The sequence below is a fragment of the Myotis daubentonii genome, chromosome 19 (assembly GCF_963259705.1).
Source record: "Myotis daubentonii chromosome 19, mMyoDau2.1, whole genome shotgun sequence".
Taxonomy (NCBI): domain Eukaryota; kingdom Metazoa; phylum Chordata; class Mammalia; order Chiroptera; family Vespertilionidae; genus Myotis; species Myotis daubentonii.
The window spans coordinates 4,673,200-4,696,743 of record NC_081858.1 but is presented as its reverse complement, the minus strand read 5'-3'; the positions used below and the strand labels follow the sequence as shown (position 1 = coordinate 4,696,743).

The following is a 23,544-nucleotide window of genomic DNA, read 5'->3' as shown; positions in this document are numbered from 1 at the left end:
ATGCTCAGTTCTTCTGGGGATTGGGGTTACTACTGAGGAAGATAGCGAAGAGGCTTAACCAAGGTCTGGTGATATTTTTTATTAATTTATTTATTTTTGTTAATCTTCACCTGAGGATATTTTTTAAAAATATATTTTTATTGATTTCAGAGAGGGAGGAAGAGAGAGATAGAAATACCAATGATGAGAGAGAATCATGATTGGCTACGCCCTGCACGCCCCATATGGGATTGAGCCTGCAATCTGAGCATGTGCCCTAATCAGAATCAAACCTGTGACCTGGTTCACAGATCAGCGTTCAACCATTGAGCCATGCCAGCTGGGCTGAGGATATTTTTTCCATTGATTTTTTAAAGAGAGGGAGGGGAGAGAAAGGAGGAGGAGGAGGAGGAGGAGGAGGAGGAGGAGAGAGAGAGAAACATTGATGTGAGAGAGACACATCGATTGGTTGCTTCCTGCATGTACCCTAATGGGCCAGGGATCAAACCTGCAACCCAGGTACGTGCCCTTGACCGGGAATTGAATCCATGATCTTTTGGAGTGAGAGCCGGCACTCTAAACACTGAGCACACTGGCCAGGGCAGTGATATTTTTGTGCAATGGCATCTTCTATCCTCTCAAAATTGCGTCTTTTGCCATCTTTAGCCTGCCAAGGGTTTATGACCCCTTATATTTGGGGGCTTTGGCAAACATTCTCAAGAGCAAAAGAGAAGACTTAAAGTGTGATATCACATGAAGAGTAGAGCACTGCAACCTGTGTTCGAGAGAGGCACTGTGGATGTCTCTTACCTCCTGTATAGCACAGCCCTGTCTGCATACCACAGGGGAGTGAGGCGCTATGGGAAACAGATATATTGGAGGATCTGCACTATTTTGGAAATGTTATTGTCTGTGTTACAGTGGGTATTTACTAAGCACTGGCTTTGGATAAAACATTGGAGATAAAAGGGTGAATAAGTCACAGTTCCCACTCATTCTGCTAGTGTTAACCCTTGTCCCTTGTGTTCCTGATATTTTTTTACTTTCAGCTAAGTAATCACTTGTTTGAAGAACTTGCCATGGATGTGTACGATGAAGTTGACAGGCGAGAGACTGATGCAGGTGACTTAACATGGGGCTTTACCTAATATGCTCGTTATCAGTGGGCAGTGACAAGCTGCCAGCCTCCGTGTTTCCTTGCCCAATCTCTCCTGTCCTGATAACACTTGTGTGGACATTTCCTTTTGTGTATGTTGGCTTTGGAGTGTGCTTCCTTGAGTCTCCCTAGTAAGGCGGGGCCGCAGCTCTCAGAGGAGCAGTGGCGCACCATAGTGACGAGATTCTGTCTCTGGCTCTCTCCTCTGGCCAGTCTGGCTTGCCACGCAAAACCACAGCACCCTGGTGACCGAGACAACCGTCGTTCCCTTCCTTCCGGTCAATCCCGAGTACTCATCGACGCGGAACCAGGCAAGTGGCTGAGTGTGAAAAGTGACCAGGGTGATATTTTGAGAATAGTTGATATCTTGGTATTTTATTTTTCCAAGACAGGTATTTTAATATTTTTGATTCAAATATTAATGGCCTTTATACACACAAACTGATAAGAAAAGCAGTAGATAGCAGTGCACGCCTGGGCAAGAACATAAAAAAATTCACAGAAGAAATATAAACGGCCTTTCATGTAAAAAATATTTAACCTCATTAGTAATCAAACAAAGCAACCTAAAGGCATTAATGAAAGTTTCATCAATCAAATTAATAAAGTGTATAATAAGGGGTACTCCAAAACTGGTAAGGATCTGGCTAGATGGGCTTTCTCATGCTGCAGATAAGAGCTTAAATTGTTCCAGACTTTAGAAAAACTATTTACTAACTTATTTCAGAAGCCTCAGAATTAAGTGTCCATCCTTTCACATGGGAATTCTTTATTTGGGGATATGTTCTAATAAAATAAAAATAGAGATTCATGCACAACGAACGATGTTCATCGAAGCACTGTGTGTAGTAATAGAGCATAAAAACAGCCTAAGCACCCATCAAGAGGAGAGAAGTTGATAAAATTAGGAAGGTCTTTTAAATTTTATTGATTAATGGTTATATATAATGATGGTTATATATAATGATGGAATCTCAGCATCTAGTCTATAAATTTATCTTGCAATTTTAAAATTTCCCTCCAAATTAATTTTTTATTACTACATCTATTTAAAAACTGTTTGATATTAGGGGGGAAAAAAGCTTTAAGTAGAATTAATTTGGTTTTGTTCCCTAAAATAAATATGCATTGTGAGAATTTAAGTGTTATATAGTTCTGTGTAAATGGTTTTAAACTGATGGCAAGGAAAATGTTAATGCTGCTTCAGTTTGGCTGTGGTTGATGATGCCTTGATCATGCTGGAAGGTCTTTGCCAAAGTCTGACAATAGCCTGACGATGTTTATGTGAATATCTATGTGTGTATTTTGACATTTGGGAGTATTTTCAATTATTTTTTCACCTTCAGGGCAGACAGAAATTAGCTCGGTTTAATGCCCATGAGTTTGCCACGCTGGTTATTGACATTCTCAGTGATGCCAAGAGAAGACAGCAAGGCAGTTCTCTCTCTAGTTCAAAAGGTAACTGTTTCAAACCAAGTTTGCTTCTAAATTTCACACAAGTGCTAGATTTAAAGCTACAAAATGATTAGAGCAGATTAGAGCAGCCATCAGAATAGCTTAGTTAAAACCCTATAAGTTTTATTGGTACCATGTTGGGACAAAAAGTTTGCCTCCATGAGCCCTGGTGAATTACAAATATTTCAACATTATTAACTACTATTCAAATATGTATCATATATGTGATTTTTCCCTCTTGGGTCATCTGTCTTTATTCCTATAAAGTTGCATCCTGAAATTAACCCAAAAGTCCGACTATCTTGTTAAAGTACTTAAGAAAATAAGCCCTCTTTATTGAAATTACAGCTCACCTGCTGTAGCTTACCTACAAAACTGAGTTCTAGCCCTAGCTGGTTTGGCTCAGTGGATAGAGCGTCAGTCTGTGGATTGCAGGGTCCCAGGTTCAACTCCAGCCAAGGGCACATGCAAAATTTGTTACTATAAGCTTTAGATGCCTACCGTGAGAGTTACTGTGGGTTAAATTGTAGAGAGCACAGTGCCTCTTTCTGAGTGCCTTTGGAGGCTCGTTCCGTAGCTCAGGGACCTGTCTCTGTGCTGAAGAACATGCCGCAAAACTGTCCTCGTGGGCTTTTTCTAATTATAATACATTTCATTGTAAAACATTTAGACAGAAGAAATACATACCATAAAAATTAACTTTTCAGTCAATATTACATTCCCAAAGACAGTAAGTACTCATTAGCTGACAACAATTTGTTCTTGATTTTTACTGGTTTGACCAGGAGTAAACAAGTTCTAAGAAAGCTTATTAAACTTTGGTGAAGATGCAATGATAAGGGTACTTTCATAAATATGGAGTACCAAGATGTACGTACTTTCTTGATTTGGTGGTTCCATTTCTAGGTGTTAATTGAGGAGAAAATCAGAGGCGTTTTATATATATCTATATATATCTACATCTATATATATATGTGTATATATATATATATATGTTTTATATAATACTGAAAACATTAGAAACATAACAGAGCAACATTTAGTCACATATTTGAATAGTATTGCACACACTTTCTTTTCAGAAAATATATAATGACAGTATAAGGTAATAACTTTTAAAAACTATATTAAATATATTTTTATTGATTTCAGAGTGGAAGAGAGAGAGAGAGGGAAAAAAAACATCAATGATGAGAGAATCATTGATCGGCTGCCTCCTGCACGCCCCCTACTGGGGACTGAGCCCGCAACCTGGGCATATGCCCTTGGCCGGGAATCAAACCGTGACCTCCTGATTCATAGGTCTATGCTCAACCACTGAGCCACGCTGGCTGGGCAAGTAATAATTTTTTAAATAAAGGTTTAGTTTTGTATAATACCAATTTTGTAAGGAAAACATTTACAACATACGTATGTACAAGTGAATATACCACATGTAAGTATAAATATTAATCAGTCCTCATTATTCACAAATTCCATATTTGCAAATTCACCTGTTCACTAAAATGTATTTGTAACCTCAAAATCAGTACTCATAGCACTTTCATGGTAATTTGTAGACATGTGCAAAGTGTTGAAAAACTTGAGTCACCGAAAGCATATATTCCCAGCTGAGATTGAATAAGATCACACTTTGGCTTTTGTTTCAGCTTTCATATTGTAAACAACTGTCCTTTTCAAGGTCTGTGTAGTGTTATATTTTTCACATTTTTTATGCTTTCTGTTAGTAATTTTACTGTTTAAAATGGGCCACAGTGTAGTGCGGAAGTGCTGTTTAGGGTTCGTAAGCACCCGAAGGCTGTGATATGCCTTGTGGAGAAAATGCCTGTGTTAGATAAGCTTCGTTTGGACATGAGTTCTGCTGTTGGCTGTGAGTTCACTGTTAGTGAATCAACAGTACATATTGTAGGCGTCTTTAAACATAGCACACGTAAAACAAGGTTACTCATAGGTCAGTCAATGGAAATGTTGTGACCAGAGGCTTGCAGGAACCTAACCCTGTTTCCATTCGAAACAGTGGTTCACTATTTACTAACTCAGTCTTTACAGCAACTTTATAGACCATAACTGCTGCAAATAATAATTATATATATGTTGAATCTCTATTACTTCTATAATCAGGTGCTATGTGTGTTTTAAATATTAATTTTAAAAATTAAAATTTACGTAGCCATAATTTATCATGCAGATATTATCTATCAAAATACCCAGAAATAATATTGGAAGTTAGAGGTAAGCTTGAGTTACCTGAAAGAAACTGGAGAGACTTGGATAATTTGTGAACTCTTTTATTCAAAATGTGTTAGAGCCCATAGAATCATCCCTGCTCCCTTGTAGACCATTCCTTTCTGATAGCACATGTGTGTGGCTGCTGGGTCGTTCTGCTTTTTCCTCCCTCTCTCACTGGCATCCAGCTGACTAAATACCTGTGCCTGCTCTTTGAGCACCTAGTGTTTAGGCTCCACTTTAACAATCTTCTTTCTATCTTGACTTGTTACCTGGGTAATCACAATTAAGCTTGCATTAGCACAGCTTCATCGTCATGATTTGGAGCCATACTCTATCTCACTGATTAGAAACTTGGGAACCAGCCTCCTTTGTCTGAGTAGTGCTTTCTAATGATTTGCCCACATTTGGTGAGCAGCTCAGAGGGATGCTTAAATCTGTGCAGTTTGCAGTAGGCTGTCTGTCTGGTTTCTATCGCTGTCATTTTCCTTCAGTCTTTTAATAACCCAAAAATCCTCCCAATAGTTTTTTGGGGAAAAACTTTTTCTTGAGGCCCTGGCCAGATAGCTTAGTTGGTAGAACATTGTCCCAATACTCCAAGGTTGCATGTTCAATCCCCGGTCAGGGCACATACATGAATGAACCAATGAATGCATAAATAAGTGGAACAACAAATCAGTGTTTCTCTCTATCCCTTCCTCCCTCTCTCTAAAAATCAATAACTTCTTTAAAAGTTTTTAAGGCCTGAATAAAGTTATTTGCTTCTGTTGATAGACAATGTGGAGCTCATTCTGAAAACCATCAATAACCAGCACAGTACTGAGAGTCAAGACAATGACCAGCCGGACTATGACAGTGTGGCATCAGATGAAGACACAGATCTGGAAGCCACTGCCAGCAAGGCACACAGGCAGAAGGTGAGATGACACATAGGAAGGGAGACTGTGATTCTTTTAAAACTCTTTTCTCCTGCAGAATCACCTTGTAAGCCACTTGAGGGCTAGCCCTGTGAAAGTGCTATGAGGTATAGTTGAGTTCACTAACGAGCTTGGGCTAAACAAAGGTCAAGCGAGGTAAATAGTTTTAAAACTGGGAGTCCTTTGTCCCTGAGTCACTGCTGACTCACGTGGCCCTGCTGCAGTTGTGACTTTATAAAACTTGTGAGGAGGGACTGTGTGTTTTATTCTTTCAACAAATTTTTATCAAGTGACTTTTCTGAGTAATACTCCCCTGAATGAGGTCTGGTCCCTTTCCTGTGAGGCTCTCACTGCCTAAGAGGAGAGGTAGCTGCAGGAAGAGGCACACAGTGACCTGTGTCATAAGCACCAACAGAAGAGACTGGGAGCCGAGAGGAGACACAACTTGTTGCTGAGGGGGAGTGGCCGGAGGCTTTGTGAATAGGATGGCTCTTAACGTGTCTTAAAGGATGCATTGGTTTGGGCACGTGAAAAGGCAGGGAAGAGTGGTGTAGGCAGAGAGAAAATGAAATAAAGCATCTGGTTGGGGGGCGTAGGGGGTGGGCGGTGTTGTGTAGAGAGCCTAAAAGGAGTGGGAACCAAAGCTACAGCAGAGGGCGGAGGTCACACCATGTGCCAGACTGCAGAGCATGGACCTTGGCAGGCAGAGCCGAGCCCAGGGAGCTTTTAGGGAGGGCAGGAGGCAGTGGTCAGCCATTTGGAGTCCTGGATCGTCAGAGAGTAGAGGAAAGGAACCCAATCAGGATACTCCCCAAGAGCTGGCCAGGCCACTTAGGGCTTGGCTGGGAGGGTCCAGATGGGGGAGAGATCACTAGCAGAGAGTGAGCGCAGGGAGGGGCAGCAGGGGTTGGCTGGCCCACACTCTGCTGAATCCCCAGGACCTTGGCCCAGACCTAGCCCACAGAGGGGCTCAGCAAACATTTGAGAGTGAGTGGGCAGGAAGATAGAATAGACCAGCCCTGGCAATAAGTTGAATGTTTGAACGGGGGGAGATAGACTTACAGAAGATGTGTCAGGGATTTGTAGCTCACATGACTGTGAAAATGGTAGTGCCATTGGCAGATGCAGGGAATGCAGAGAGGACAGCGAGAGTCATGTGTCTGAAACACCCCTGCCAGGTTTCCCCAGCAGCACTGCGTTCACTTGGTGAAAGCGAAGGTCATGGCAGGACCCTACGGGAAAGGGTCCTCTGTGGACTGACGGGCCTCCCCCTCCTCTCTGCCCTGCACACCCACTCCCTCTAGCTGAGCTCTGCCGCTGGCTGGAACGTTCTTCCTCTACACAGCCATTTGACTAATGTCCTCACCTTCTTTAGGCTGCCGCTCACATCTCACCTACCCAAAGGCTTTCCCCATCTGTCGAAGTAAAATGCGCCCACCTTCAGCCCTACTTGAGCTCCTTAGCCCCTTACCCTTCTCCGTATTACCTATTTTCCACCACACTTACCACCTTCAGTCAGACTGCATAGTTACTTGTTTTTATTTTCCCCCTCCCTCACTCGGTTGGATATAAATGCCATGGAATAGGAATCGTAGTCTATTTTATTTTCCTATGTATCCCCAGAACACTGCCTGGTGCTCAATAAACTTTTGTTGGAGTGAATGAATTAAAGAATGAATAAAAAAGAAAAATGAATGAGCAAGGAAAGACAGACAAGACAGATGCATTTAGAGAGTCATTGTCAGAGTAGGTTTATAGCTCTACTGCCTATTCTGTTAGAAAATACTGACTTTAAATTTTTTCACATATTATAGTAACCCCACCTTAATGTTTTATTTTTGCATTACCCTCAGAAGCCTTGATTTAGTTTAATTAACTTTGCAGTCCAGTTGGCATGGTCAGAATTTGAAATTCTTTAGCTGTTAGTCTTGAATGTTATCATCGTCTCAGATTGTGAACATTTTCCCCAATTTATTTTTAGAGCCTAGATTCAGATTTATCAGATGGACCAGTCACTGTGCAGGAATTTATGGAGGTCAAAAACGCTCTAGTGGCTTCTGAGGCCAAGATACAACAGCTAATGAAGGTGAATAACAACTTGAGTGACGAGCTGAGAATTATGCAGAAAAAGGTAACATGTTAATAAATGCCAGGATGATTGACGCTTTAACCCCCATAGTATAAGGAAGAATCCCAGACACAATACTTGTGGTTAGAGGGAAGAAAAACAGTTATTGTAACAGACCTAAAAACCTTTGGGCCAAGCTGTCTTTTTGGAAGTAATGTTTGGATATTGCAGGTAAAGTAGCTTTGATAAATAAATCCAGAGTAAGTGTCCCAATAGGAGAAACATACAACCTATTAGGTGCTTATCAGTTACAGTAACCTTGCACCATTCTGTGCCTCCTGGGATCCTGGATGGCACTCCGTGGATGTGATTCTTCCTGTTGCTCATTCTACAAGAATAATCATAGCAGGAAGACAGAGCAGATGAAAGCCCTGGACGGGTATATGTGTTTATCAGCATTCCATATCATACCCCACCCCACGCCATGCAAGGGGTGCTGTCCCTCTTCACTCTTATTCTGAGTTGTTATTCACCCCCGCCCTGGCAGCCCTGTCCCGCATCCCCACTTTATTTTTCACCAGTGCTTAACCACTAGTTTATGATGTCCTCAGAGCCTGGAGCAGGGCCTGCCACAGAGCAGGTGCTCAGTGAATAGAAGAAAACATTGTTTACATTAGTGAGAGATGTTCACTAGTAAGAACCCCATTTGCTTAGCATTTTCTTTTAAGAGAGTCAGAAATACATTAATATATTAATCCCTAAAAGAAGTGTGGCTAACAGTAGCAAGGAATTTGTTTAAGATGAGGATTCCATATGTAATTTTTTATGAGAATTCTAAGACAAGAAAGTTGAAAAATTCTAAATTCTGCCCAAGACTTCACAGATACTAATCCCATCATTCAGTTCTCCACAATATGAGATTTTGTACACTTCCCTGAAAAAGAAACAAAACAAAGGCATTTGAAGAGTCCTGCTTCAGAATCATCAAGAACAGAGGGCGTGGTGCAGTTCATTTGTGGCTGGGCCCTTTTCAATGATGCTTCCTAAAGGAAAGCCACAGGAGCAGGTGGGGACTGTGCCCTTCTGCTTGTCAGGGAAGTGCGCCGCAGTGCGCCCTGGCCTGGGCGTGGTCTAGGGTTCTGTTGATGTTGGGTTCTAGGTCATTTGTTGAGACATACTGAGATAGATGGCTGTACTAGCTATAATAGAAGGGGACAAGAAGATCAGTCAGATTTTAACCTAACACTTACTCTGTGCATTGCTGGCCCTGGTATGCAGCCATAACATACAGGGCTTGCACTTCCTCTGTCTTTTCTGAAATACCTTTTGTTTAATAAATTACAGTTTGACCCATTAATTGAACTAATAATTTTGTTCAGGTGCCTTTTTCTGAAACGTGCTGACGTTGCCACTGTAAGTCAGCCTGCTAAGCATCAGCTTTTTTATTCTTTAATGCTCCTTTTAGTACTGGTAGAAATTGCCAGAGATAACCTATCTCTGAAAGCAAATGTCTTAAGCTGCTTTAAGAAATAGAGAGTGAAATTATTTGCTGTTGCTCATGGATTATTTCCTCAATTCTTGGAAAAGTTTTTGATCTCTGAAACTATTGGATTATCTGTAACTTTTCATTTCCTGTTATACTCCTTCCAAATAAAAAAAAAAGTGATCTAGTTCTCAATAAGATAAGTATCATTCAGATTCATCCTAGATGCCTCTCTAAATACAGAATACTAAAGTTCTTAAAGATTGATACCAGGAAATGTGCTCATCAAAACACTTGCAAGCGAAATCCAGACTGGATGTTTCAGAGACATGAAACATCCTTGTCTTCAACTCCCTAAGAGAAGGCTTTTACATAGACATGTGACCAGACACCACTCCTTCATCGGCAGGCGTGTGTCAGTTAAGCTCCTCACTCTTTGGACCTTGACCATTTCACTTTAGGATATGGGTTCCCTAAGACATAGTTTTGACAGGCACCTTCCGCCTGTCTGTGTCCTGGAACGTAGGGACTTTCCATGGCTGCTGGCCACTTTGCAGCTGTCGCTCCTTCTTTGGAAAGGGAGTTGCAGACACGTTAGACCCTGAAAGCTTTGTGGTGTAGAGGCAGCCCTTCGTGGTCACTTCGAGAAAATGGAGGATGCGGGTATTTCTGTGACAGAGGCCGTATGCCAGGCTTTCACAGACGTTTGGCACTATTAATATAAAGTATGTGAGATACCTTTATTTAGCAAAGATGCATTGATTTTATTTCAAAGTTAAGTAAAGTTTTTTAATATATAAATATATAGAGTTGACAAAGCGTGATTTCTATTTGATCTTTCACATTTGAACAGTTGCTTGGAAAAGATGCTAATTAATGAAGAGGAGCAGCCACTATTGGTGCATTTTCACAGATCGGTGCTTTATAAATAAAAATTGAAAGTAACTCCTAACACTGAATGGTTTACTATCGAACAAGTAATGATCTTCTGGTGCAGATGCAGTTGCTTGCGGACCTGAGCCTTGGCCCTGGTGGGGAATTTGGTCAGATTTTACAGTCACTGTCAAAGAGTAGACAGCTGAACGCACACCACACCCAGCTTATAAATGTCATGGACGATGAAGGAGCACCAGAGGGGAAGGACATTGCAGACTGGACTCAGTTAATTGTGTTAAAATGCCAGATGCCAAAGAGTAACATGATTCCTTGCTGATCCCTTAACTCTCATTCATCAGACGCCATGAAGCAACCTGCATGTGAGGAATGGAAAGAGCATTCAGGGTCTCCAAGTGACAGCCTCTAACTGAATGGGGTGGTGCCAGGCAGATTAGAGTGTTTAAAGCTGACACCGTCATGGTCGCAGTTTTGGGTGACAAAACCGAAGGAGAGAGAGGCCACATATTCCAGCTCTGGCTGAAAGCTGATCAGTCACCAAAGGGAAGCGAGCGTGCTGCGTGGAGCGTTCGGATGACGATGTTAACAGAACAGGTCTTCAGTTTTCTTTGTAATATGTTAATGCAGCAAGCATACCATGATTCGGCTCCCTCTCTTTTTTTAACGTGTGCTACATTGTTTGGAACATCAAAAATATTATGAAATAAAAACTTGTTGATTATAATTTTTCCTGTTGGCTTTCTGGGAGGTAGCTGACCTGATTTTTCATAAGCTGAACTTCACTGTCTTTCTTGCTTTGCACAGCAACTCCAGTAACTTTTGTGCTGCTTCCATGGTGTCCGCTGGCATTTTTGGCATTGGCAAATTGCTCAGGGCTCATTTGAAAAGCAAGTTACCTAAGCGGTGTCTTAATGATCTCAAGCTCTTGCTAGCAACAGCTTTAGGGAAATCCAGAGTTCAGCATGCCTGAAAACATTTCTCAGGTCTGCCATGACCAAATTTTAAGTTGTTAGACATTTTGTTTTTAAAAAGTCTAATCTGCAACTTTTCCACATTTAGAAATTAAGCTATTTATCATGCTTCAGCGATGAAGTGAGTTGATTACGTTTCATTCATTCAAGAAGACAGAATTCTCATTTATAGTTGCCTTTTACTTTCAACCCAGCTAGCTATTATTGTTTTTATTGTTTAAAGCTAGTAGTTGTATGCATTTATTTGGTGTTTGCTTTTTCTGCTTGCTGTGGAAAAACACAGTCCCACTGCCAAACATTTCTTTCAGCTTCAAACACTCCAGAGTGAAAATTCGAACCTCAGGAAACAGGCCTCAACCAAAATATATCAGGTGCAAACTGGTTCTGAGTACCCAGATACTTCCAACCACTCTTCCTTAAAGCGACGTCCGTCCGCCCGGGGCAGTAGGCCCATGTCCATGTACGAGACGGGATCAGGTCAGAAGCCATACCTCCCAGTGGGAGAAGCGAACCACCCCAAAGAGAGCAGGACGAGACTGCAGCCGTTCCCTGCACACGTAAGTACCACCACTGGCGCTCCCACTGTTCCCTCTCTGTGCAGCCTGCCTCCTGCGGTCCCTCTTCTGAACCTGTACATGCGCACGTCTCTGCTTTGCCAAATTGGGCTGTGAGAGTTGTGTTTGCTGAATTCACATGTTGACAGATGCTTGTAGGAGCACCATAAGCACACAGGGCCATTGGCCAAAAGTTTCCAACAAAACCAATATTCTGGTTCTTGCTCAGCTCCCCTCCCCTTTTTCTCCCTATTGGAATTTTATTTTCTTATAACCAACTTTCATCCCCATTTCCAAACACAAAAACAAATTGTTAAGGTTGCCCCTAGAAGTAAGCGCCATCTTCTTTGAGGTCGATAAGACAGGTCCGTGCCCCTTTATGAACTAGAGCCTTAGGATGCAAGGTGCCTCCTCTGCTCCTCCCCGTTGAGCAGGTGGCCTCGGTGACCTGGACATCCACAGCTCCTGGGCCCCTCAGCCTGCACGTGTGGTCAGCGTGCCTGCTTCGCTCCCGCATCCCCTGCCGCTCCATTCTGGAGAAAGCGGGCTTTGTCCTTTCATAAGAATGAGGTGTAAAAACTCTACATGGATTTTACAAGGGTTGTGTTCCAAAGATTGTACTCTGTAAAGGCTGCTAACATCTTATTTTACAATGGGATAATATTGTGTTGTGAGGTTTTAAAATAATATATTTAAGATTTATTTTAAAAATCTGTTTTGACAAAATGTCACAGATGTTTTGAACTTATGTGGTGATTTTTAGAGAATAATATTTATCTTTTTGAATGTCACAGTTGTTATTTTTTTCAGTCAAATTTTGTAAGTTTCCAAAAAATTCTCAGAGAAAATTCAAAGTAAAGAATATGTATGGTCTAGTAAATTAAGCCCTAGTTTAATTTTGTCCAGCTTTAGTGTGGTAAAATTACTGTGTTGTTATATTGTAATTGGGAATATATTACTTCAACTTTCTAAGTTGTTTGGGCTAAACATTCTAAAGCAGTTGATTTGATACTTTTGGTATAATGGAATGTCATTGAACTAAAGTTAAAAACTTATTTTTGGCCCTGACTGGTTTGGCTCAGTGGATAGAGCGTCGGCCTGCGGACTGAAAGGTCCCAGGTTCGATTCCAGTCAAGAAAAAACAAAACAAAAAAACAAACAAAATAAAACACACAAAAAACTTACTTTTGTATAACTGAAAAACAAAATTTAAGAAAAGGAAGCTTTGTTAGTTTCCAAAGTGTATTTTTTTATTTTAGAAACACTTAGAATGTAAGAATGTCATTATTTCATTATTGCAGAAGTTTTATATCTACTAAAAAATAGATAACATACCAACTTTTAATCATTCATATAGTTTCTCATTTCATATTATCTGTCTTAATTAAAAATATTTGTTTAAGGATATTTATTTTTTTAAAAACTACCAGCAAATTTGACAAATTATGCTAGATATTATCTTTTCCCTTACATAGAAAAAATAGCTTTATAAATTCCGAGTAATTTCTGGAAGGCATTTCACTAAGGGATTAAACATGTCTGGGCATCTGTCGTCAGCTAGTGTGGCAGTCAGCCGCCTGTCACAGAAATGTCAGCACTGACCTGGCGTATTGAGTAGCGTTTTAGGACTCTTCCTGGGAAGCCGGGGCTGAGGCCGGGGTAGGTGGGGTTTTGTTGTATGTATTTTCCCGAGTGTGTTTCTTTTTCCCCTTTCAGATCGGGAGGAGTGCGCTTGTGACCTCCTCTTCGTCTCTGCCTTCCTTCCCCTCCACACTTTCCTGGTCCAGGGACGAAAGCACCCGAAGGGTTAAGTACACTCTGAATGGTTGGCTCTCTGGAGGAGGGGCAGCTCCTGGGCCGCTGTGTGTTTCTGGCCCCCCTGTCCTCCTGCTGATTGCCCTCTGTCCTGCATGAGGCAGCTCTTAGCAGCACGCATGGACACACGCACACGCCTATGGGAGACGGCCACCCTTTCGTCTAACATTACTCTGTTTCACGTACTATTTAACCAAGTTCACAATTCACCCTATAACATTTATTCTGACATTTTAAACAATCAGAATATTAGCTGGCTGCTGGTTAAATATTGTAGTAGGGCACATCTGTCAGATTTGTTCAGAGCTTCAGTTATCAGATTAAAACTAGTATATTTGGACTAACTGAAACACCAAGACATCATGCTTTTTCATTTCTTTTAACCCCTTAACATACTTTGTCAGCACCATACTTGACAAACCAAGGTTTTGCCGTCCCTGGGTTTCATGTAAGCATTGCAGCACAGCAGAATTGGAGGTCTTGGCAGCTGTTAGTATGCAGCTGCTCACTTTATTCGTTGGTCAAGTCCAACTTTCTTTTTTGTTGTTGTTGTTTTAAGCCTCACCCGAGAATACTCTTCCATTGATTTTTAGGGAGAGTAGAAGAGAAAGGGAAAGACAGGAAACATTGATGTGAGAGAAATGCATCCATTGGTTGCCTCCTGCATGAGCCCCAACCAGGGCACGGGCCAGGGAGGAGCCTGCAACCAAGGTACGTGCCCTTGACCGGAATTGAACCCGGGACCCTTTGATCCTCAAGCTGATGCTCTATCCACTGAGCCAAACCGGCTAGTGCTCCATTAATTTTTAAAATTTTTTTATTGATTTCAGAGAGGACGGGAAAGGGAGAGAGAGAAATATCAATGATGAGAGAGAATCATTGATTGGCTGCCTCCTGCATGCCCCCTACTGGGGATTGAGCCTGCAACCCGGGCATGTGCCCTGACCGGGACTCAAACCATGACCTCCTGGTTCATAGCTCGACACAACCACTGAGCCACACTGGCTGAACTCTATTAATGTTTTTAGAGAGAGTGGAAGGGGGGAAAAGAGGAAGAGAGAGAGAGAGTAATATCAATGTGAGAGAGACACATGGGTTGGTTGCTTCTTGCACGCTCCCCCACCGGGGCTGGGGGTAGAACCTGTGACCCTTTGGGGCACGGGCCGACCCTCTAACCACTTAGCCACACGGGCCAGATGTATTCACTTTCTGATGTATAACTTGCATTCCCAGTAACAGTACACAATTCAGGCAAACTCCATTTAGAATAACCAGGTAACAAGTATTTATTAAGTACCTCCTCCATGCACAGCCTTTTTTTTTTTAAATTGATTTCAGAAACGGGAAGTGAGACAGAGAGAGGCGGAGAGAGAGAAATATCAATGTGAAACATCAATCAGTTTCCTCCTGCACATGCCCCGACGAGGGATCAAACCCACCGCCTTTTGGTGCACAGGACAATGCTCCAACCAACTGGATCACACCAGCCAGGGTCAGACCCAGCTTTTTGGTTTTTCAGTGAAAGGGTCCTAGGGATTTAGGTGACATCCCGGCTACCAAAGGCACTGTCCATTTAAAAAACAGGCTCATGCATGGAGAGCACATGCTGGGACACACGTGGAAAGAGCTCAAGCCTTGAAGACCTGCAGTCAGGTCCCCGCTCACTCTTTTTTTACACCAGGGGCGTGGCCCTGAGATGAGAGGAGAAAAGGTAGCTGTGGGTGCGGGGCCCCCTTTATAGACACTAGGATTTGCACCTGGCCTTGTCCATTCCCTGCACATACGTAGGAATGATGAGTTGTTCTCTCCCACCGCCAGCGCCAGTGGGGCTCTTTACCCCAGCTTTGAAGCAGTCTACTAAAAAGAATTCAAGTCTCCTGAGCAGTTCTAAAAAGGAACTGCAGTGTTTTTATTACAATATTTCAGTTAAACTAAGGGGCAGTTAGTAGAAATGAAATATCTCATGAACTTTTACTTGAGTTAAGTAAACTTCTGTCCACTATGAAATTAAAAAAGCAAAACTTTTTTTTTCTGGTAGTTTTGAGAATAATTGCAAGGACTGCTTTCTGAAATGGAGTTTTATACAAGATTAACAATTAAGTCATTTAAACTGATAATCCTGAATATTCCTGGAAGCTTTATCATGAGTTCAGGTTCATATGGCATGTCTGTATTTTTAAAAAATTACAAATCTATAGAATAAACTGAACCAGCACCAGCTATACCAGTGGTTCTCAACCTTCCTAATGCCGCGACCCTTTAATACAGTTCCTCATGTTGTGGTGACCCCCAACCATAAAATTATTTTCATTGCTACTTCATAACTGTAATTTTGCTACTGTTATGAATCGTAATGTAAATATTTGATATGCAGAATGTATTTTCATTGTTACAAATTAAACATAATTAAAGCACAGTGATTAATCACAAAAACAATATGTAATTATATATGTGTTTTCCGATGGCGACCCCTGTGAAAGGGTCGTTCAACCTCCAAAGGTGTTGTGACCCACAGGTTGAGAACCGCTGAGCTATATGGTAACTTTTCTATTAACAGCTTTGAGAGAGCAGCACTTTTAACTAATGGATCTTACCTCTGCATGTTCACAATCATTTTTCACAAAATTAAATGCTGGCTAACTTGAAATCCTATATATGTTTTTGTCGACAATAATGAAGGACTTAATTTGTAAGTAACTGATTTCCTGCCAAACATTGTTTTCAGTACTGGAGAAACGTTTCCTGAGGACTTTTATAGATATATGAGTTATTACTCTTCTAAAATGTTTAAATGAAAATTGGTACTTTTGATCATTGTGAGGGTAGTGCATTTGATTTGTAATTATCAAATTTATATCAAGGAAGGCAAAAACATCCATTATAAAATGTGGGATTTTCTGGGCTTAATTCTGTTTTCTAGATTTTTCCACTGGAACAGCTCTGGATGAATTTTCCAGAATAATTACTTAAATGCAAGTCTTTTTATTACATTTATGTGCATGTGCGTGCGTGCGTGTGTGTGTGTGTATAAAAACTGAAGGAAAATAAATTTAAAGATTGGTCAAACATTCCCTGTGAAAGGTAAGATGGGTGTTTGTTTTTGAGATCACCTGTGGAGAGCCTGCTTCCTGCACTGGACACAGGGCCTGCCTTTGTCTTCCATCTAGACTTCCAGTGGCCAGTGACTCACGGCTTGATTCATGAAGCCAGATAAATGGGCAGCAAGTGAAGCAGAAATGGCTTTCTTGTAGGAGATATAAGCGAAGGGATCTTAAAAGTTATAGTCAATTTACAGAACTTAAACTCTCTAACACTTTTAATCATTTGCCAGATGAATTTGAGTGGCTAAAGTATGAATTTTAGGAGCCAGCACAAGTGTCCTCTGTTAAAGTGGCTAGGACCAAATAGAGCATTTGGGGGGAACGCGAAAGACCAGCAGACAGAGAAAGAGCCTTTTCCCTGGGAGAGGACAGCGAAGCCATGAGGATAGTGAGTAAAATGTGATGTGAACTTAGGAGCCTTCCACCTGGGGGCTGGCTGCCTTGCCTGTCCACATAAGGGCCTTCAGAGGACCAGGCAGCATTACCAGTAAGGAGCAAATAATTACATTTTGTGTAGATTTTTCTTAAACTGACTTACTCTAAGGTAGCCACGCTTTGGGATGAAACCGTAGAGTCTCCAGATGTTTAAACAAGGCTCTCAGTTTACAGCTGACCCTCAAACAACACGGGGGTTAGGGACACCGACCAGTTGACCCTTGAACAATGTGGGTTTGAACTACGTGGGTCTGAACTATGTGGGTCAATTGAACTGTGAAGGTCAATTGAAAAAAATTTTTGTGGCCCTGGCCGGGTAGCTCAGTTAGTTAGAGCATCGTTCCGATAGGCCAGGATTGCGATTTTGATTCCCGGTCAGGGCACATACAAGAATCAACCAATGAATGCATAGTAAATGGAACAACTAATCAGTGTTTCTCTTTCTCAAAAAAAAAATCAATCCTGTATTTTTAAAAAAAATTTTTTTTTTTTGATTTGAGAGAAAGGAAGGGACAGAGATAGATAGAAACATCTATCTGCTGCCTCCTGCATGCCCTCTACTGGGGATCAAGCCAGCAATCCGGGCATGTGCCTGACCAGGAATCGAACCACTGACTTCTTGGTGCATGAGTCGGCACTCAACCACTGAGCCACACCAGCCTGTATTCTTTAAGGAACAACTGTATAGCAATTCCTTCTTTCTCTCTCTCTCTTTTTTTTTTAGCTATTTCTTTAGCCACATTTTATTGCAGCATTAGTACAATTCCTTAAGTCACATGTTTTTATTAACTCGGATTAAATTCAAGGTGTAGAGCTGGAAATAGCTTAGATTTGTATTTTGCGAAGTAATCAGTTTAGGTTTTAAATCAGCTTCCACTGATTTCTATTCTAGATGAAGACGTTCTCAAGCATTATGGATGAAATACATGCTGGGGAAACCCATGTTTACTAAATACAGTGGGGCCTTGACTTAACGAGTTTAGAGTTTAATTCGTCCCGAGACCGAGCTCCTTAAGGAGCTCGTTAACTCAAATTACTCTGCCAACTCAATGCAAAAAATCGGCTGAGAGACAGCTGGTATCTCAAAAAACTCGTTAGTCGGGACACTCGTAAGTCAAGGCCCCACTGTACTTCAAGGGAGTGTGGTCCCCTTCAAATTTCGTCACCCTGGAAGGCCCTATACTTAGCTGTGCTGCCATTTGCTCAACACATTTTTACCATTCCTCTTAAATCTGCCACCCATTTTTTAATTTCCACAGTTGCATCAGATCTTTATATTTTGAGGGTTAGGTGTTTTGAGAAACAGATAAAAATGGTTGGAAATCAAGTATACACCAGGTTAATCTATTTTGATTCACAAACAACATGTGGCAATCAATTAACAATACTAGTTTTCTGGTCTGATAAAACCCCTCTGAAGGGTTCCTGGAGAGCCATGTGTGTTTTGAGGATTGGTGAGCCTCCGCGCCCAGGCATGGGATATGGGAGGCAGCAGGAGGCCTGGGCTCTAGGGCCTGTTTTTCTGCTGAGTCTGGCCTTGGGTGTGTCATTTTCTCACCTGGTGTTAGACTACTAGTAGATAATCTGCAGGCAGCTTCCAGTGCTGACGGTCGATGGGTATCTAAGTGTTGGCAATTTGCTATTCAGTGGGACTTGTCGTATTGTAGTTACACTCATATTCCTTGGAGAACTAAGTGTGGGCGTTGCTTGTGTGTCTGCATTAGTTTGTACCAAGGATCTGCTTATGGAGTAGCCACTGAGCTAAGAATGGTGCAAAAAAGGAAAAAGTATTTTTGTATCCACTGTTCATCTTTTACTAGATTTTCAATGAAGGGTCGGCTCCGTCCCAAAGGAGATCTGGGCCAGCAGGTGGTGATTCCTGGGGAAGAGCAGCTCCTCAGGAGTGTCTGATGCTCGGAACCAACGGGCCCCTTTTTCCTCTTGTAGGCGTCCAGGCTGGAGAAGCAGAACAGCACGCCTGAAAGTGACTATGACAACACCCCCAACGACACGGACCCAGAGGACATGGGGTACAGCTGCAGAAGGATGTGCCGGGGGTCGGGCCCTGAAACCAGATATCTAGCCAGTCGTGGTCAGGAGACGTAGTTCATCACCTGCCCCCCTTTTCTCTATTTCCAGACCCATAAAGTCTTAAAATATTGGGGCATAAGTTCATAGCTCAACACCTCATCACACATTATTGCCACAGGCGGCTTTTTTTCCTTTACTAGCATATTTTATGTCTCTAAGTCTCTGTAATGTCCTTCAAATCAGTACTTCACTTTAAGTCGCTGTTAGGTTATATTCTGCATTTTTACCCCATGGGACTGACTCAGTTAGGGATGGCTTTATAATGACGCGCCCTCCCCATTCCAGTTATTCCCTCCTTTTCCCCATCTTTACCCTTCCTACAAGAGTCTTCATTTCCAGCCCTGTGGTGAATGGAAAAGCCTCCATGTGAGCTGTGGCTGCCTGTTGGTGAAACAGCCTTACCATGAGTCTCCTGCCAGACAGGAGAAAGGGGAACACAAAAGCAGCCTGCTCTTGTGTTCAGCAAATGCACGGCAGTGGCTCCTAGAAACAGAGAAACAGCTGATAAGCACCTGCTGCATTAGCCTCTTCTGTAATGTCCACAGGTCAAGCAGGAAGGGAAGGCAGAGGAGTATGGTGTGGCAAGGTGATGGCTCAGTTCCAGATATGGCAGAACCCTCCACGGCCCCAAGCCCCATCCTCCCCAGCACCGAAGACGTCATCCGGAAAACTGAGCAGATCACCAAAAACATCCAGGAGCTCCTAAGAGCAGCCCAAGAAAATAAACATGACAGGTAAGGGCTTAGGTCCTGCCTGGGAGAACATGCACCTGCTCCAGAGGTGCTGCTCCGGTTAGGGACGGAGTTTTCTCAATGTCCTGATTTTAAAGGTTTTTGAAAATTTCAGGTTTACATAACAGGTTTAAGAACAAATTTGTAAATTTGGGTTTGTTTTTTTACATGGTATTTTCAGTTTTTCATTCCTCTTATGAAGTCCTCTGAAAATAAATGTCACTAGGAATAGAATCGCTGTGTCGTTGGGACAGTGATATTCCTAGTTCTAGGCAGAGAAGGGAGGGAAGCTCCTGAGAACTTGCCCTTGATTCTTCCCGGCACCACTGCTCCCTGTGATCGCCTTAGCTAGCCAGTTTGCCGACGTAAAAGATACCCTGAAAGGCACCTGATTTCTTATGTCTCCCGTGTGTGCCTGTGCTTGTATTTGTATGAAACATCTAAGGCACAAGTGGTTTACCGATAAAAGTTGCTCAAATCACCATTCACGTAACTGTCTGCTCACTCTGAGCAGAACCATATCGAGCAGAGCCACTTCTTAGCATAGGAAGGGACTGGCTCTTGTTCTAACTCATCCTTTTCTCCTCTGAGAACTTCCGTTCAGTTAACTGTTCTGGGTGACATCCTACTTTCATGTGCTTGCGTTGCATTGTTCTCTTTGGCAGTTGTCAAAAATATACATATCTGCCCTACCGCCATTTCTGGGTTCAACGATCGCAGTATGGTGCTTGGTGCAATTTGGAAATTTTTTACTTTATAGTGTACAGATTTATTCAATAAATGTCATGATCTGATTTCTTTTTTAAGACCATGAGAGTCCTGGCTGGTTTCTCTGTGGTTAGAGCATCAGCCTGTGGACTGAAGGGTCTCCGGTTCGATTCCCAGTCAAAGGCACATGCCTCGGTTGCAGGTTCTTTTTTGTTTGTTTTTTCTTTTTTTTCGGTTGCAGGTTCGATGCCCTGCTTCAACCGTGTGTAGAAGGCAACCAATCGCTGTGTGTTTCTCACATCAATGTTTCTCTCGCTCTCCCCATCCTCCCTTCCACTCTCTAAAAATCAATGGAAAAAATATCCTCTGGTGAGCTTAAAAAAAAAGACCATGAGAGAATGATGTGAAGATTTTAATCATTAGCTCATTCTTTTGCTTTAAACCAGAACTGGTATAGAAAATTTATATTTTACAATCTCTTTGATGTTCTCTTAAAATCTCTGGTTACTTACGTGCTCAAGATGCTTTTATTCACAACCTTGTGTTGTACTAATTAAACCCATGCCTTTTCCTCCTGTTGGTCCATCGCTTGTGTTACGTTAAGTAGACCAATAGCCCGTGAGGGCACATTCAGGCTAGGTCCTGGCCCCCCTGGTCTAGGCAAGCTCCCCTCAGCCCCTGGCCATACCTCAGCCTGGCTCTACCCCTGCCTGTATCTCTCTCACACTCACACACACAGGAAATCACACAGTTCAGGGTCACTACATATCAGGCACAAAGCCCTTTTGGGGACAGGTAACAGTTTGAAGTTGTGAAGGTGAACTCCCTCTGATAAGGGAGGAGGCCTTTCTCTTTAATCTGTGTGCTCCCTTTGTGGCTTATTGAGGACTTTCCTCAAATACCTTACAAGGAATGAGTCTTTGAGAGATGTCCTGAGGAAGAATGTCTTCTCTGTGTAGCGAGGGAAAAGGGTGAATTATATTTTTGGATCAACATGAAAACCCTAACCAGCAAAACGTAAAACTCATGTGGATAACATACAACTCCAGATGGATGTGGTTCTCAGTAAGTGTGATATGAACGGGTGTACTAGTGCAGGCACGTTAGGTCTGGTACGGGGTTGCTGGGGGCCTTGCCTTTTCCTTTGAGTGTCTGTGTGACCAGATGGATTGCTGCCCCTTGAAATTGGCAAGTTAAATAACTCCTTATGCATTGGCATTTTTGCTATTACATGGTGTGTGGTTCTAACTGCTCACAAAGTTAAAAGTGAGGATTTCCCATTTGAAGGCATTTTGAAATAATATAAACCATTTTCTTGAGATGTGATGGTTTCATTAAAATGTAAGCAGTCGTTTTTTTCTGAATAAGTTTTTTTTTCCCAATTACAGTTGACATCCAGTAATATTTTATATTAGTTTCCGGTGTGTCGCTTAGTGGTTAGACATTTATATAATTTACGAAGTATCCCCACCTGGCGCCATACACAGTTATTAAAATGGAGGCAGTCTTTATTAAAACGGTTTCGATACTAGATTTCTTACAAAGATGAAGTGCAGAGGTTGCTGATGACAATTTTTAAGCAGAAGCCAACTTTATGAGCTAAAAAATGGGGAAAGAATGTTTCTTGAAGGTGTTAAGTACTAGGATGGATGCTGAAGGACATTTGGCTTTGTGTCTTAGGAGGACAATTTTAAAACATAACCATGTGGTTTCTTGTGTAAGGCCAGACCTTTGTATTCACACCATATTTCCTAACCTGCGAAACAGGCTCCTAAAGCACTTTCCCCATGTCCATCTCCCTCCTGGGCACTCTGGGTCATTTCTAGAAGCAATATCCAGGCCTGGGGGCAGTGTGGTACCTAAGGGCTGTCACGTAACACCACGTTCAGTTTCTCTTTGTCTCTGCACCTTTTAACATGTACTAAGGACAGAAATATAACATTTTTAAGGTGTAAGAAACTAGCCCATGTGTTTGCTTGTTGTAATGCCAATAATAACCCTAAATGAAACCAAAGTCTCAAATATTCCAATTCTCATCACCTAAGAAGTCAGAATCGCCAGTCATCAGTGAAAAGAGGCTTGCTATTAAAAAAGTGTGAATTCATGGCCTCGTGCCAGGAGAGGCCTGTAGTTGGCGGTGAGGGTTCTGGGCTTGGAGGCTGGAGGGCCAGGGTTGAGTTCTGCTCTTTCACCAGCTGCAGGACCTTGGACAAGTTCTCTGCCTCTCCAGGACTCAGTTTCCTAATATGAAAAATGGGTGTGATAGTAGTGCAACCTCATGGGGCTGTTGGGAGGATTATGGGAGTCTTTGCAAGGCACTGAGAATGGAGCCTGGCACGCAGTCAGGCCTGAACGACAGTATGAGGATGGGCAGATTTAATGCACTTTGTTGTCTTTGAGCTTGTCCAGAGCAGAGTGCTGGCTGTGCTCATAGCTTTTTTTGTTTGTTTTTTGTTTTTGTTAATCCTCATCTGAGGATATTTTTCCATTGATTTTTAGGGAGAGTGGAAGAGAGAGGGAAAGACAGAGAGAAACATCAATGTGAGAGAAATACATCAATTGGTTGCCTCCTGCACGAGCCCTGACCAGGGTCTGGGTTGGGGAAGAGCCTGCAACTGAGGTATGTGCCCTTGACCGGAATCGAACCCAGGACCCTTTGGTCCACAAGCTGACGCTCTATCCGCTGAGCCAAACCAGTTAGGGCCGTAGCATTTTATTACAAAGCCCTGGTAACTTTATTAGGAAGTGGATAAGTGATTGAGCAAGTAGATGACGCTGATATCAGTGCTTCCTCTTTGTCCAAAGTAAAGCTTTAGACATCCCAACAGTTCAGATGCATTGAATTGAAGGAATTTAGAAATGTCTGTAGGTTTTTGCTTTTTAAAAATATATTTATATTAATTTCAAAGAGGAAGGGAGAGGGAGAGAGAAATAGAAACATCAGTGATGAGAGAATCATT

The 23,544-nt window shown here is 42.1% G+C and overlaps 1 protein-coding gene across 11 annotated transcripts in view; it reads left to right on the top strand.

Annotated features, from left to right (window-relative positions):
* Positions 1-23,544, top strand: part of GIT2 (GIT ArfGAP 2) — a 51,211-nt gene that overhangs the window by 22,605 nt on the left and 5,062 nt on the right. For 2 of the 11 annotated variants that reach the window (XM_059676190.1, XM_059676189.1), the window contains exons 10-16: positions 1,029-1,101; positions 5,591-5,733; positions 7,715-7,864; positions 11,458-11,706; positions 13,420-13,509; positions 19,002-19,084; positions 19,691-19,879. In XM_059676190.1, coding sequence (XP_059532173.1) covers positions 1,029-1,101; positions 5,591-5,733; positions 7,715-7,864; positions 11,458-11,706; positions 13,420-13,509; positions 19,002-19,084; positions 19,691-19,879 — 977 coding nt within the window. Of the gene's footprint in view, positions 1-1,028; positions 1,102-1,348; positions 1,447-2,481; positions 2,594-5,590; positions 5,734-7,714; positions 7,865-10,137; positions 10,421-11,457; positions 11,707-13,419; positions 13,510-19,001; positions 19,085-19,690; positions 19,880-23,544 lie in introns of those variants that run through there. The other 9 variants (XM_059676195.1, XM_059676197.1, XM_059676196.1 and 6 more) reach the window with 9 other exon arrangements.